General features: G+C 46.1%; 1 protein-coding gene across 2 annotated transcripts in view; it reads right to left on the bottom strand.

The window, feature by feature from the left end:
• Positions 1–6,187: 6,187 nt before the first annotated feature.
• The window catches only part of MPP4 (MAGUK p55 scaffold protein 4), a 29,465-nt gene continuing 21,441 nt past the window's right edge, over positions 6,188–14,211 (bottom strand). For both annotated transcript variants that reach the window (XM_075529748.1, XM_075529749.1), the window contains 7 exons: positions 12,247–12,288; positions 11,756–11,923; positions 10,103–10,183; positions 8,992–9,085; positions 8,559–8,667; positions 7,553–7,687; positions 6,188–6,481 (listed from right to left, as the gene is read on the bottom strand). In XM_075529748.1, coding sequence (XP_075385863.1) covers positions 6,290–6,481; positions 7,553–7,687; positions 8,559–8,667; positions 8,992–9,085; positions 10,103–10,183; positions 11,756–11,923; positions 12,247–12,288 — 821 coding nt within the window. In that variant the 3' untranslated portion in view covers positions 6,188–6,289. The remainder of the gene's footprint in view (positions 6,482–7,552; positions 7,688–8,558; positions 8,668–8,991; positions 9,086–10,102; positions 10,184–11,755; positions 11,924–12,246; positions 12,289–14,211) is intronic.

The following is a 14,211-nucleotide window of genomic DNA, read 5'->3' as shown; positions in this document are numbered from 1 at the left end:
AGTCAGAACCAATTTCGTGGCAGTACAATTGGGAATTTTGGATTTATCCTGGCTAAAGGACCCCTGGAGCCCTGGTGACATAGCAGTTACAGATTGGACTGTTAACCAATTGGTCAGCAGTTCAAACATACCAATGCTGCAAGGGAGAAAGCAAAGCTTTCTATGAGTCTGAATCAATTCGATGGCAGAGGTTTGGTTTTTTGGTTTAAAGGATCCCTGGTGCTCCTGTTGGGTAATATTGAACTGCTCACTTTAAGGGCAGCAAGTCAACCCCATCAGTTGCTTTGTGGAAGAAAGATGAAGCTGGCTACTCCTATCAAGATTTCGTTTCGGGAAAAAATGAGGAGCTGATACCAAGGGCTGAAGTAGAAAGCAAATGTTTTGAGAATGATGTGGGCAACAAATGTAGAAATGTGCTTGACACACAATGGATGGATGTATGGATTGTGATAAGAGTTGTACGAGCCCCCAATAAAATGATTAAAAAAAGGATTTCAGAAACCCTGGTTAGGGCAACTACGGGTCAGAATGAACACAGTGGCCGTGGGTTTGGATGTTTGCTTTGCTTTGATCCCACAGGGATGAAGGAAAGGTAGTCAGCCCCTATGCCACGGGGAACAAACTAGCCAACAGTCTCGTTCCTGGGGGCTGTCATCAGGCTTTTACTGCCACAAGGCCATCCACTGTTACAATCAGTCATCATTTAAAATTGGCAATCGTGAGAGATGACACTGATAAAGATACTGTTTGGGAAGTAAGGTACCTGGTAGGATTCTAAGAGAACCAATCAGGAATCACGCTAACTCGAGAGTGGCAAATACTACAGGAAGTCTCATTTTCGTGATGAACTCACTCACCTTGGGCAGCACTTTGAGAGCCATCAACCAAATCAGCAGAACAAAACCAAAAAAAACGACAAAAAAGAAGCTCTATTAATTATAGATCAACTGTATTCTCAGACTGAGATTTTCCTTAAATCATCACAAATTTAAAATGTCATGTCAGCTTTTGCATACAATGCCAGCTAGTTTACAGACCTGTGTACTATATACAAATAGTACACTCTTCACTAAGATCGCTAATAAAATAACCCTGCTATGAATCTATATATACATGCCCTTCATTTGTAAGAGTAGATTTAAGGAGATTACAAATTCATAGTTTCCCAGTAACAAAATCAGCTTAGTAAGGCTATTCTAAGCAAGCAAAAGGGGATCAGAATTCTAATAAACATTCTGCTAAAAAAGACACTAAACTATTGACAATGGAAACACTTTTATACCATGTTGACATTCTGGATTTTTAGTGAAATACCTAATTATCTCTCTTTTATGATGCAAAAATATTTCCAACCTTTAAAATTTTAGAAAGCCTTTCATAGAAATGTTTACCAAATCATCATAATTTGGCAATAGTGCTAGTACATTTTTTTCCCCCTTTACTCATTTTGTACTTTGAAAATCCAGTCCCGATGCAGGAAAGTTATTTTTACCTTGGCACAGGTGGAAGAGCTCGTGGGGGGCGCTGGAAGAGGAAAAGAGAGCATTGCGTGTGAGTGGTAGAAACCTAGGTCATCTTTACTTGGAGGGCCTTCATGCCATCAGGCCAGCATTGACAGATTGATTGATTGACAGATTGATTGATTGATTGAGTGAGTGAGTGAGTGAGTGAGTGAGTGAGTGAGTGAGTGAGTGAGTGAGTGTGTGAGATCTGGATGACAGTTCACAGGGCAAATGGGTTTTCATCCACCGGTTCAGACATTTTGTTTTGTACCATGGATTGCAGGCCCCGCAATGTACCAGCCCCCTCCCAGGTTCCCACTTCTTTCCCATCCCTTCCTGCCTTCTGAGCTCTCCCTTCCGGAAAATGCTGCCCTTTCAGTTATGACCGACTGTTGTAAGGAGTGGTACCTCCTAGGTGTTCTTGTTCACCTTACAGGCCTTCATTTGGCTGAAAGCTGAGCCACAGGGCAATTTCAATTCCAGACTTGAAGGGCGTCTAAAGGCTGAAGTCTAGGGCCTTACCTCCACACCCAGATACCATCTAGTTCTTCATTCGTCTTTACTCTGGACAGGCAGCAGCCAACCATTGTACTTTAGCTGGTTATTCATGAGCTTTTAAAATCCCACCCGTTACTCCCCAGAGGAGGATATAGAATACTGTCTTTGTAAACTATAGCAATTAACGTTAATGTCCACTGAGACTATGGTCCTGAGCCCCTTGAGCCAGTGATTTATTCCCTCAGGTGTTTGATTCTAGGAAGTTTCATCAACTTTGTCCCCCTGTGCCCTTTACTATATTCATGGATATATTTGCAGCACATGTAAATTCTTATGTAAAAATATCCTCCGGTAGATCTATAAATATATAGGTGTAGTCCCATGAATTTCTATTGTTCACCTAGAATAAATATAATGAATTAAGACTAGTATCTTCAAATCTGTCACCCTGTCCAGCAGTAAAACCCTAAAGGTGCTAGTGAGAATGAGTTGGGGTTTTGAAGTTTTTGTCCTATCATTTATGAATTTCACATAGAATTCCTTCCTTTCTAATGTCCTTTCTCTCTACAGGTGAGGGTTTGTTCTTAGGATTCAGGATACACTAAAACACAAGCAGTGGTAGCCTGTGTGCACTGTGGCCAAGTCTGAGAAGCAGACGAAAACAAACAGGAATGGGACAGTGAATGGCAGAGGATGAAGGGTGCAGCGTGCGACTTTGGGTCGGGAGAAGTCTCTCTTGAGATATTTAAGCTGACGCCTCAATAAAAGAGCCAAAATTTCCAGCAAGGCTTGCAATGCTATAGCTGAGAAAGTAGGCCAGCGATGATGCAGCTGTTACCAAGAGGGGGATGAGGGCAGATCAATTAAGAGTCTTACAGACCATGGGTAAGAGTCTGACACTTTAGACTTTGAAATTTACTTATTTTTTAACAGTTCTATTGACATACAACTCAGACCATACAATTTAATGACAAAATTTAACAGGAAGTCAATAAATATCTTAAGCCACTTAGTAACGTGATTTTTAAAAGATCTCCAAATACAAGGTAAAGGATGGATCTTAAGGTAACAAAAATAGCAGGTGTGTGTGTGTGTGTGTGTGTGTGTGTGTGTTGTGAATGCTGATTCACATGAAAAAGTAAGATGTAATCCCGAGAGAATTACATTAAAGAAGCATTCAGGAATCTTCCCCAAAATAACCCTAGCAGAAATGCGTAGGGATCAGTTTAGTATTCCTATGATCTCATGCTGCTTGCCGGGGCAAACAAGCGCTCAATGTTGGTCACTCTTGTATTGGCTCCACAACTGTCCCCACTGAGCAAGCTCCTCATGCAATCAGCATACGAATGCAAAGGCTGTAAGGCTAGTCTCGGTGGTATCCAGTCCAGATTACAACAGGGGAAAAGGCCGAAAGCATTACTGTTCTAAAGATGCTGTGACTCGCGTTCGATCCAAGGACCCAGTTAACTTCACATTTCAAAAGTCCCGCAAAAATGACGTCTCGCTCATCTAGAGCGCCAATGTGTAAGTCCCTGACACGTAGGACGGCTCGACTAGAGACAGAGAAATCTTAACAATCCAAATAAATAAGCATATAACTGGGCTTCGCTTACCACCTGCTTCTTGCCCATTCTGCGGGAAGCCGCGCTCCCCGGCGGCCGCGGGCGCACAGCCCGCGCTCCCCCCGCCGCACGGCCGCGCGCGCAGGCGCAGGAGCGTCATCCGCCCGCGTCCCGCCCCGCAGCCCGCACGGGGGTCTAACGGGGCTCCAGCGAGGCCCTGGCACCAGACCGGACCCCGACCGTGACCCTGACCGCTCTCGTGCGCGCACCGGCCGGGCGGACGTGCCGGGACACGGGGCTGGCCCGAGGCTCCCCCGTGGTTTCTGGGGGGCTTGCAGTGATTTCTGCAGGGACCGGGGCCGGGGCCCTGATTCAGTGTCGACTTGCGCACCCAGCCCGGCGGACAGCCCCGCCCGAGTTCTCGGCGGCCTAGCTGGCCGACCGTGCAGTGTCGTCATGGCAACGCGGGGCTGCCGCATTCGTCCCGAAAGCTTCCCGCCGGAGCCCAGGAGTCGGGGGGCTGTCCCAGTCTTCCCTACGAACTTCTGGCCCCCACCCCAACCCTCGGAGCGCCGAAAGGGGGGCCAAGGCGTCCCCGACGGAGCGCTCCGGCGTATTCCCCGGCCCGCAGGCGCCGACCCCGCCCCGGGCGCGGCCCTCCGGGACGGCGCCCACCTGCCTCGGCCGCCCCGACCCCCCCGCCCTGCAGGCTGGGCGCCCGCCCGCTCACCGGGCGGTCCTCGGCTGGCGGGGACCGCGAGTCCGGCCTCATGCTGCTGACCGCCGGGCGGCTCCGGGCGCAACCGCCGCGGGCCCGAGCCTGGCTCCCCGCGACGCCGGCCCCCGGGACTGCGGGAGGCGGGGGCTTCGGGGCCGCCCGCCCAGGCCGCCACCCCGGGCCCGGGCTCCGCCCGCCCGCCCCTGCCCCGCCGCGCGCTCGTTCCCGGCGGGCGGAGGCTTCTCCCCGCGGGCCCTCTCGCTCTCCCCGCCGGGGCGCCGGGCGCGGGGGGTGGACGCCGGCAGCTCTCAGCTTCCCCAGCCCGCAGCCGGGTCCAGCGTATGGTCGACCTCGGCCTCATTCAAATGTAATGCTCTACTTAATTTTCTCCCAAGGTTTGGCTGAAGGAGGAGATGGGAGGGGAGAAGGAGTCTTGGGATTACGGAGCAAGTCGACAGACAATGAGGCCGAGGATACAGAGCGGCGACTTGGGTGGGAGAAGTGAAGTCTCCCTAAAAAAAGAGCCTTTGTGGACCAACATCCCCACCTTGTGGTTTTCTCGTCTGCTTGGTCCCTTGAACCTATTGTCTTTACCAAATCATAAGCGGCAGTTTGACGTTGTCCTGTGAGTCACTGCGAGTTGGATCCAGCTGATGGCAGTGAGTTTGGGTTTGGGGTTTTTTGGTTAACCACACTTGGTAAAGTAGTGGGTCGCGAAAATAGGATGACCCTGGACAGGAAGGACTGACCCGTGGCTGCAACAGTGGGCTCAACTGTGCCAAGGATGTGAGGGCACGGAACAGGGTGGTGTTGCCTACTGAGCATAGGGGTCTCTGAGTCGGAACCGACTCCTTGGCACTGAACAGCAGCAGTTTAGGCATAACCGTGGATATTGGCTTTTAGAAAGATGAATGATGGGACAGCTCTAAGCCGAAGGATCTTTTCCTTGTAAACTGACTTGTAAATCAGGGGCGCATTGCGGTGTCTGAGGTTTTGAAGTGAGATGTTGTGCATGTGGATCAACGCTTTGTGCCGGGCTAGTCAGCGAGGCAGTTTTTGTGAAAGTGGGCTGTAGCCAGTCAGGGTACGATGTAGCAACTATGAAACATACAACTTTCCTCTAGTCCCCCCGCCCTCACTATCATGATCCCAATTCTACCTTACAAATCTGGCTAGACCAGAGGATGTACACTGGTACAAATAGAACTAGAAACACAGGGAATCCAGGGCGAATGATCCATTTAGGACCATTGCTGAGGGTGGCGATATCGGGAGGGTTGAGAGAGGGTGGGACAGAAAGGGGGAACCAATTACAAGGATCTACATATAACCTCCTCCCTGGGGAATGGACAGCAGAAAAGTGGATGAAGAAAGACGTCTGACAGTGCAAGATATGACAAAATAATAATTTGTAAATTATCAAGGGTTCATGAGGGAGGGAGAAGCGGGGAGGGGAAAAATGAGCTGATGCCAGGGGCTTGGGTGGAGAGCAGATGTTTTGAGAATGATGAAGGTAATGAATGTACAAATGTGCTTTATATAATTGATGTATATATGGATTGTGATAAGAGTTGTATGAGCCCCTAATAAAACGTTTTTAAAAAACGACAGAAAGAAAGTAGGCTGAGGCAGACACATGTTCCTAAAGCAGGTTTTATATAGTGAAACACAACTTCCAAACTGGCTGTATTATTTAAGAAAGCTCTTTTTATCCAAATCCTACAGAGACCATATGAATTCGATGAAGAGTCAGCTGTTGAGCCACATGACATTTCACATTCATGTTCCTACCCTTTGTTACATAGGTGAACGAAAAGGTTTCCCAAGGACCAATCTGTATAACCATGCAATACACATTTCTTTGCAAATGAAATCAATAAGCAACAGCACTTTTAAAGTGGAACGCGTTGTCATCAGTCCAACAGTGATACTTTATATTACAGCTGTTGTTCCAGATACCCGTAACAAGGGTTCATTGCAAAATCTCCAACCTTGAGCAGGAGACCTTCCTAAGACTCAGACTCAGAGGAAACCCATGTTGCTGGGACCCACTGAGGATCCTCCTGAGCTTGCCTTACTGCTGACAACAGCTGGACCTGTGCATCTTGCAAGCTGTCATTCACAATCACGTGGTCAAAATACTGGCTGAACTGGGTCTCCATTTTGTGGGCTAAGTCCTCCATCTCTTGTAGGTCTTCATCCTTCAGGAGAAATGAAAGAATATGCAGAGCGCCGATTGTAGGAGACCATTTCGTGAGAAGCTATAATCAGGTCAAATAAATGACCACTCAGCCCCCCCAACTGGCCGTCAATGATTTAATTCTATCAACCTAATTTTAAACTATCAAATCATATGTGATGTAAAACCAAAGCCGTTGTACCAATACATATAAGTTAAAAATCACAATTCAAAAGAACACTCTGTTAAGAATGACATTTTAAAATGTTTTGGGCTTAGTGGTTATACATTGGGCTGCTAGTCATAAGGTCATCTGTTCAAACCCACGAGAACTCTGCAGAAGAAACATCAGGCTTTCTGCTTCCGTAAAGAGTTACCGTCCAGGCAACACACCGGGCAGTTCTACCCTGTCCTGTAGGGTCATGAGGCGTCAGCATGCACGCAAAGGCACTAAGTTTGGCTTGGTTGGGTCATTATATGTCTATAACAAGGTAGACTACTATTTGTTGCCCAGGCAGTTATAAAGACGATCCAAATTCAGACTCTGAAACCTTGTGAAAATGGGCCATACACGTAATCTGGAAACAATTTTATTAATGTTTAGACAACCATCAAAATGAGGACACAATTTTAAATGTCCATAGCATTCAGAAGATGCAATTAGGAACTTTACTGAACCTAAATACAACCTGGAGAATTAGATTTTCATAAAGTAGTCATGGGAAAAATATGGGAAAAATGAGAACTAAGGTAATAAGATACCTGATATTGCACACAAATGATATTCAGGGTAGCATTGTAAAAGTGAACTTTCTGATCAGTAGTCTTTAAAATCCAGACCTCAGACTTCTGCTCATGGACCTTTAATGAAAGCTAGACCTACGCACATGCACACACACACAATGGAGGGAAGGAAAATGGGCAGCGCCATGGAAGTTATTAAAATCTATTTTCATATCTGTAAATGGTGTCCAATAAAGAAGAAACACCAGAAAGGTGTATGTGACATTCCTTCGCTATAATCCTGTGGAAACAATAGTGCTATTTTTGATGAGGGAAAAAATAAAAATGAACCACTTCCTCTGTGTCTTACCTTGAACTTCATCTCCACAAAATAGTCTGTAATGATCTTGGCATGTTTCCGAGATTGCTTCATACAACTCAAGTTAGGTGGCTTTATGAATATGACATAGGGCTTCAGTTCTTGGGTTCGAGCCACTTGAATATCCTGTACATAAACATTGCATGCATATTTTAAAACAAAAGTCTACATTTCCTGGAGTTGGTATGAATGTTCTCAGAAATTCCCAAACTAGAAATTAGCCATCCTTTTTAATCCACGGCAGTACATCCTCATGTGCCCCCAAGTCCTCAACTCTTGAAAAGCAACATTTTTACTAAGCAAGGGATAGCGATCATGAATGCAAACTATATTCCAATTTTCCCCCTGACTAGCTATGGAAATCTTTCTGAAACGTGAGCGTAGGCGTCTACGCATAATCTCATGGGACCAAGACGAAAGCAGATTTTCAAGATGCGTCCGCTGTGGCGGCCCCATTGCTCTCTCCTCTTGGCCTTACTGCCCACTTTGACTCGGGTAAGAGCTCCGCTCTCTTCCCTGGATTCTCATTAGCGCACATTAAAGAAAGCACAAAGAAGGTACGTGGATCGTAAAACTGTGACCTCCACATTGTATGTTCCTAATCTTACTCGCTCACTTCTGCCCAGTCCAGGTGGTGCCAGGAAGCAGCGGAGGTAGGACATTCAAACCTTGCCTTCCTGTGTAAACAATGCCTTCTTTCTGCCACAAAGAGTGACCTTAGTGTCGTTGTGAGCAAGACCCAGGAAAGATTCATATTTTTCCTTCAACCCTACCCACTCGTCTCTAGTTTTGTGCATGACAAGCAAGCCTTCTTCCCCCAACTGAAGGCAAGATGATGAGATGGATCCTCCAGGTAAGACCATGGCCCCTGGATGTGCAAAGTATCTTATCCTAAAAGGTTAACCAGTGCCTCAACCACAACCCACAGCATGGGCAGGAGATGGGGACACGCATTCCTTTCAGCGAGAGATTGTGAAAGAGTCTCCAGCAGACCCACCTGAGGCTCTAAGTCCATGACACACACCTTCCCTTCATCAAGAACTGCGCGAACGGCATCCACACTAGTGCCGTAGAGCTGGCCTTTGCGTTCACCGTACTCTAGCATTCTGCCAGGGCGGGACCGAAACAAAACTGCGAGTCAAGGATTATTAGGAGTGAAAAGATAACCTCCAGTCAAGGGAACATAAATGTGGGGCTCTTACTAATACAAAGGGAATTAGCGACTGTTCGTCAGGATCAAATTTTGTGAAGTTGGCGTCACAATTCTGCTCGCTATCCAAACCCAGTGAACTGATGGGATTAGTAACGTCAACATAGATTTCCTTGCTTAGCTTTTCAGAAACCAAAGAAATTACCCCAAGACCTTTAGATAATAGATACAAAGTAAGGAATCTATCTTGAATGTAAAGCAGTCAGATGCATGGTCTTACCTGTGGCTATACACGAGGCTTTCAAATGTTTCCTTTGACACATAATGGTACTCACGCCCATTCATTTCATAACTCTTTTTGGAACGAGTTGTGTCTATCAAAAAAGGAATGCAAGGCTTTAGTTTCTTCAAAATGTTTTGATTTATTACTATTGTACACTTAGACTAAAATTTCCAATAAAAACAAGTAAATAAACAACAAGAGCCAAGAAAAAAGTCAACTCAATTGGTGGTAAGAAATTACCAGCTTCCATATTGCAGTCAATTACTCTGTAAGCCTTTATTGAATGCTCACGGGGTAGGAGACAATGCATAAAACCTTAAACCAGAATAAGAAAGCTCCAAGGAAACGCTGTATTGTTGTCAGGTGCTGTTGAGTCCACTCCATCTCACAGCGACCCTGTGCACAATAGAAGGCAACCCTCTCCACCCTGCACCAGTCTCATGACTCATGTCTGCATCCATTGTCGCAGCTGCAGTGTCCATCCATCTCGTCAAGAGCCCTCTTTTTCACTGATCCTCTATTTTAAGCAAGCATGTTGTCTTTCTCCGGGGACTGGTCTCTCCCAATGACATATTCAAAGTACCTGAGAAAAAGTCTCACTTCCTTTTTTTTTTCTTTAAATCATTTTATTGGGGCTCATACAACTCTTATCACAATCCATACATACATCAATTGTGAATTTGCCTTCTGCTTGTGTTCCTGGAATCAGCTCATTTTCCTTTTTTCCCTCCCTGTCCCCCTTCCCTCATGAACCCTTAATAATTTATAAATTATTATTTTATCTTATCTTACACTGCCCGGCATCTCCCTTCACCCACTTTCCTGTTGCCCATCTCCCAGAGAGGAGGTTATATGCAGATCCCCGAGAAAGTCTCACTTCTAAGGGGCGTTCTAAACGATAATATCATCTTTTAAAAAGGCTGGCTGGCTACGTGTCAGTAGATCAATTTTCTTCATGACGATCAATTTAGTTAGAAATATTTAAGGGATATTCCTTGTGCCTCCTGTTTTTACAACAGGAAATGATACGGCATAGGTAAGTCCCATCAGTACATTTGCAAACGCAAAGAAGGCGTCACAAAAAACGTGAATGAAATACGACACATACGTGGCACTGCACTCTGGAAATGGTGGGGGTCATGTTCAATGAGGCGTCTTCTCAGTTCATTGACTCCAACTCCAGAAGGTCCTAAACACAAAGAGTCACATTCAGAGACCACTGGGTGTGCATGAATAGGTGTGTGGTGAGGAAGACTTCGTTGGCAGAATTAAAAATTAAGAGCAACGGTTCTTTTAGAGAGATTATATAACTTCCCTTCTCATAAACTGGAACAACTCCAAAATGCTCTTGAGCATTTTTCTGGCGGCTAGTGGTATCCCCCACATCTCTTCAACTCTCTGAAATGAAGCCAGGCAGGGCAAACAGTGCGCGAGACCACTACGCCAAGGAGCAAACCAAGACAAGGACGTGCCTACCACCTTGGAGCAGGCCTCGGAGGTTCCGAAGGAAGGAGGCCGAGCATGGGAAGCTGACACAACGGGCCAGAAGGCTGACGGGAGTTGACTTGGGAGAAAGGGCTGCTAGAGACCCACAAGGCGTCAAAGAGAAAACAGAAGAAGGGGGTAGGATGGATCATGGGGGAGAGGTTGATGAGTGGTTTGAACTGTAGAATGTAGAGTTGATTGTCTGAAACTTAAACCTCCACCTAATTCACAATTTAAAATCCATTTACTAGAAAAGAAATGAAGCACGGACTTGTAAGCACTTGCCGCCCGGCCAACGCCTGATGTTGGAAAGTGGGCATGTGCTAGCCGTATTTCAGTGAGGATCTTCTGAGACGGCCTGCCTTTCTTCCAAGGAAGTTTCTATCTGGGTTACAACCCGGAGAGCAGCTTAACTCTTTTAGGCTATGGGACTTGGGTAGTTCAGGAAGCACGTTCCTGGCCCGTGGTTGCGTTCACATCCCATTTGTCTAACGAGAGCAGACAAATAGGCATGTAACCTGCAGCACCATAGGGCCCACCGCACGTAGAAGAGCTCACACTGGATTGAATGCCCTGCCACTGCTAGCTTGAGGTTCTTAATCTTGGAACAAGGAGTCCGTGTATTCCCGTGCTCTCCCGAGCCCTGCAAATTAGGTGGCCGATCCTGGCTGCAAACCATGTGGTTCTGCTCTGCACAGCCAGCTCGGGGCACACTGGAAGGACAGGGCAGGAAGAAGCATGACCACTGCCACAGGGCCTGACCTCGCAGGGATCCTGGTCACAACAGTAAGTCACTCAACAGATTCTTTCCCTGCTCATTAGCATCAAGGGTACAATTCAGAAGACCTTCAAAATGGGGTGCTTACAATTTTTGTTAGGGAAATGGACCTTAAGATTTTTTTTTCTAATACAGACTAGTGATCCAGTCTGGGGAAACATTCATTTATGCTTACACAAAAAGTTCTAAACGGACAGGGAAAAAACAGACAAAAACCTCATGATCATCCTCATGATCATCAAATTTAGTTTAGGACACACTTCCTATCCCCCATGGCACAGAGTACATTCCATTGTCGCAAGATACAATGAAGTTGTACATATACACACACATACACACAGAGACTTTATTGAAATAAAAGCAGAGTTTTTTTGTTTGTTTGTGGGGGAGGGGCTACCAGAAAGAAATTCTACTTTGCCACCCGACGTGAAGTTGCTGAATCTACAAGGAACACCACTCCCTTGGTGTGGCGAGCCAGTGCGGGGGGAGGGCACTTACCCACAAGCACTATCAGGCGGGGCTTGTCTGAAGGGCCTCGCTGGTGCCGTACCACCTCCTCGTAGGGGACATCCCCCGCGATGGAGCCGCTGCCAGAGCACGTGCTGGCACGCAGGTGGCCGCGATGAGACTTCCTTCGACAGAGGCGCATGCTGCGGCGGAACCCAGCTTGGGGGTGGAGGCATGGGAGCCAAAAGAGCGTAAGATGTAGGGCAGGAGAGGTCACTTCCTGCTTAAAACTTGATTAAGTATACGGTGACTGTGAGGCTTGGGTGTTAATTAGCAGAGACACGTCTGTCTGGCCGGAGAAGAACAGGCAGGAAAACAACCCCACACCCATATGCTACCTTAAGTTACATCAAGCACCTACTATGTGCAGGCATTGTCCCTAGGTGCTGGGCATGTAGGGATCAACTCAACAGAGACTGTTCCTCATCGATTTACATTTTATGGGTGGAGGTGAGCCAAAAGTAAATAAAATAGTCACATACCAATAAAGAACATCTGACCATCGTTGACAAATTCCTCCTGGTCTGGAACGCAGAGAACAGCAGGCGCAGAATATGTGGAGGGAGAAGAGAACCTTGCTTAGACTGCGTGCACGGCACTCTCGCAGTTTTTAAGTGGCACGTTCCCATCGGATGACAGTACATTTATGACTGAAGCAGGTTCTGAGCACTTTCCATCCTATGATTCAGAAGCACCTAGTTACATAGAGATACTTCAGCATTCTAGCATCCCCCTGAATGTATTCTACCTAATGATTGAAAGCCTAAAGTTATGTTAGGCTTGTTTAAATCTATACCTAAAATACCGAGGCATTGAAAAACCCCTAAGATAATGTATAGATTTTTATATTAAGAAAAATTCTAAAAATCAGACAATAAACTAGATTTGGCTTTAACTTGATGAGAACATGTTCTAATAGGTTCTATAATCTCTTTACTATGCATGAGCTTTCATTTCCTTGTTCTTACGAAGTAGTTTGTTCTGTATAGAATGATTATTTACTCCATGGCGGCCCATTGTCTCTGACTGTCCTAGAAGACAGAATGAGCAGTGCCCAGAGGTCCTGGGGCGTGTGAGGGCACATGGCAACTGAAGTGCTTGGCGTGATTAAAAATGGCTGGCTTAGATCTTAATCAGGGCTGCTGCGTGGTGCGTGTGTGCGCGTGCACGCACATGTGTGAGTGTGTGCGTGTGTTGGGGTGGGGGGGGAGAGAGACTGAGAAGGAGCAGGACTAGGCCGTCTTCCCTGCTGTTGTAGTGCACAGGGTCACTAGGAGTCAGCACGTACTCAGCATCCAACAACAACACTGTGTTAAAACTTAGCTTGTCCTCTTTCTGCCTTCCTAAAATAAAGCCTATGATTTAGCCTTGTGAATTGTGTGTGAAACTTGTCAACAACCTTCAGCGAACAATAAAGGAGGTAAGATGTGATTTGTGAGGGAATGTTTACGAGTTGTCTTGGGAGAGTGCTGACCCAGCATGCTCCAGGAAAAAATGTCTATGTGGGGCCACGTGCTAGGTTGGTGGCCAAAGCTCTGTTCTAGGGGGTGGATTACTAACCCTGTACCATTTTAACTTGCTATTGCCTTTCATGATACATGATCCCTGGCCCTCTGCCTCGCATTTCTGTATGAAAGCTCACTTTCCCTTCAGATTACCGGAACATGGACTGTCACTTTGTGGATTCTACAGCTTTGAGCCATATCTATTCCTCAGGAAACCTCTTCACTCCTAACAAAGTGCTGAGATTTATTAAGACAAACAACCAGAGCTAGTTTAAACTCTGAATTATTTGGGACCTCAGAATAAATGTTATGAAGTCCAGAGGTTAAAAAAAAATCTTATAAAATATTAATTTCAAACTCCTTTCACGTATTCTTTTTCATGTGTACAATTCTTTTCTGATCATTGGAATACAAAAAGAACATTTGTTCATAAAGTGGACTGGCAGAGTCTTTTCCCTTGACCTTCATTTTTGCATAAATATTTTAAAATATAAAGAAACACATGACTACCAATCCCAGCTTTGGGCAAGCAAGTGCATTTTTCCAAGTGAACTATGCCAGTACACTTAGAGGAAATGTCTGCATGGGAGTACACAGCGAGATCTGCACAAGCCAGACCCACACGAGGAAGACTTCTAGGGGAGCAGGGACATTCAAGTACGCCCCACTAATAGAATTGGCAGCGGAGTAGGAAGCTGCACCCTGTCGAAGGAGAGAAACTCGCGAGCCCCAGACAGGCCAGGCCATCCCATCCAGGGCAGGCTCCACTGTGTTCACAAAAGCTCCACTTTGCTTTCTTATTTACTTTAAAAGAATTATGACATTCAATAATCATTTATTTCACCTTGAAAACATGTCATTTTCATCATGGAACATATTCTGTCAGGTATCCACTCTGAGGCACTGAAAGACTTACACGTAGTTGGACTTGGTACACTCCGG

The sequence above is a fragment of the Tenrec ecaudatus genome, chromosome 13 (genome assembly GCF_050624435.1).
Source record: "Tenrec ecaudatus isolate mTenEca1 chromosome 13, mTenEca1.hap1, whole genome shotgun sequence".
Lineage (NCBI taxonomy): Eukaryota > Metazoa > Chordata > Mammalia > Afrosoricida > Tenrecidae > Tenrec > Tenrec ecaudatus.
This window is presented reverse-complemented; position numbering and strand designations above follow the sequence as displayed.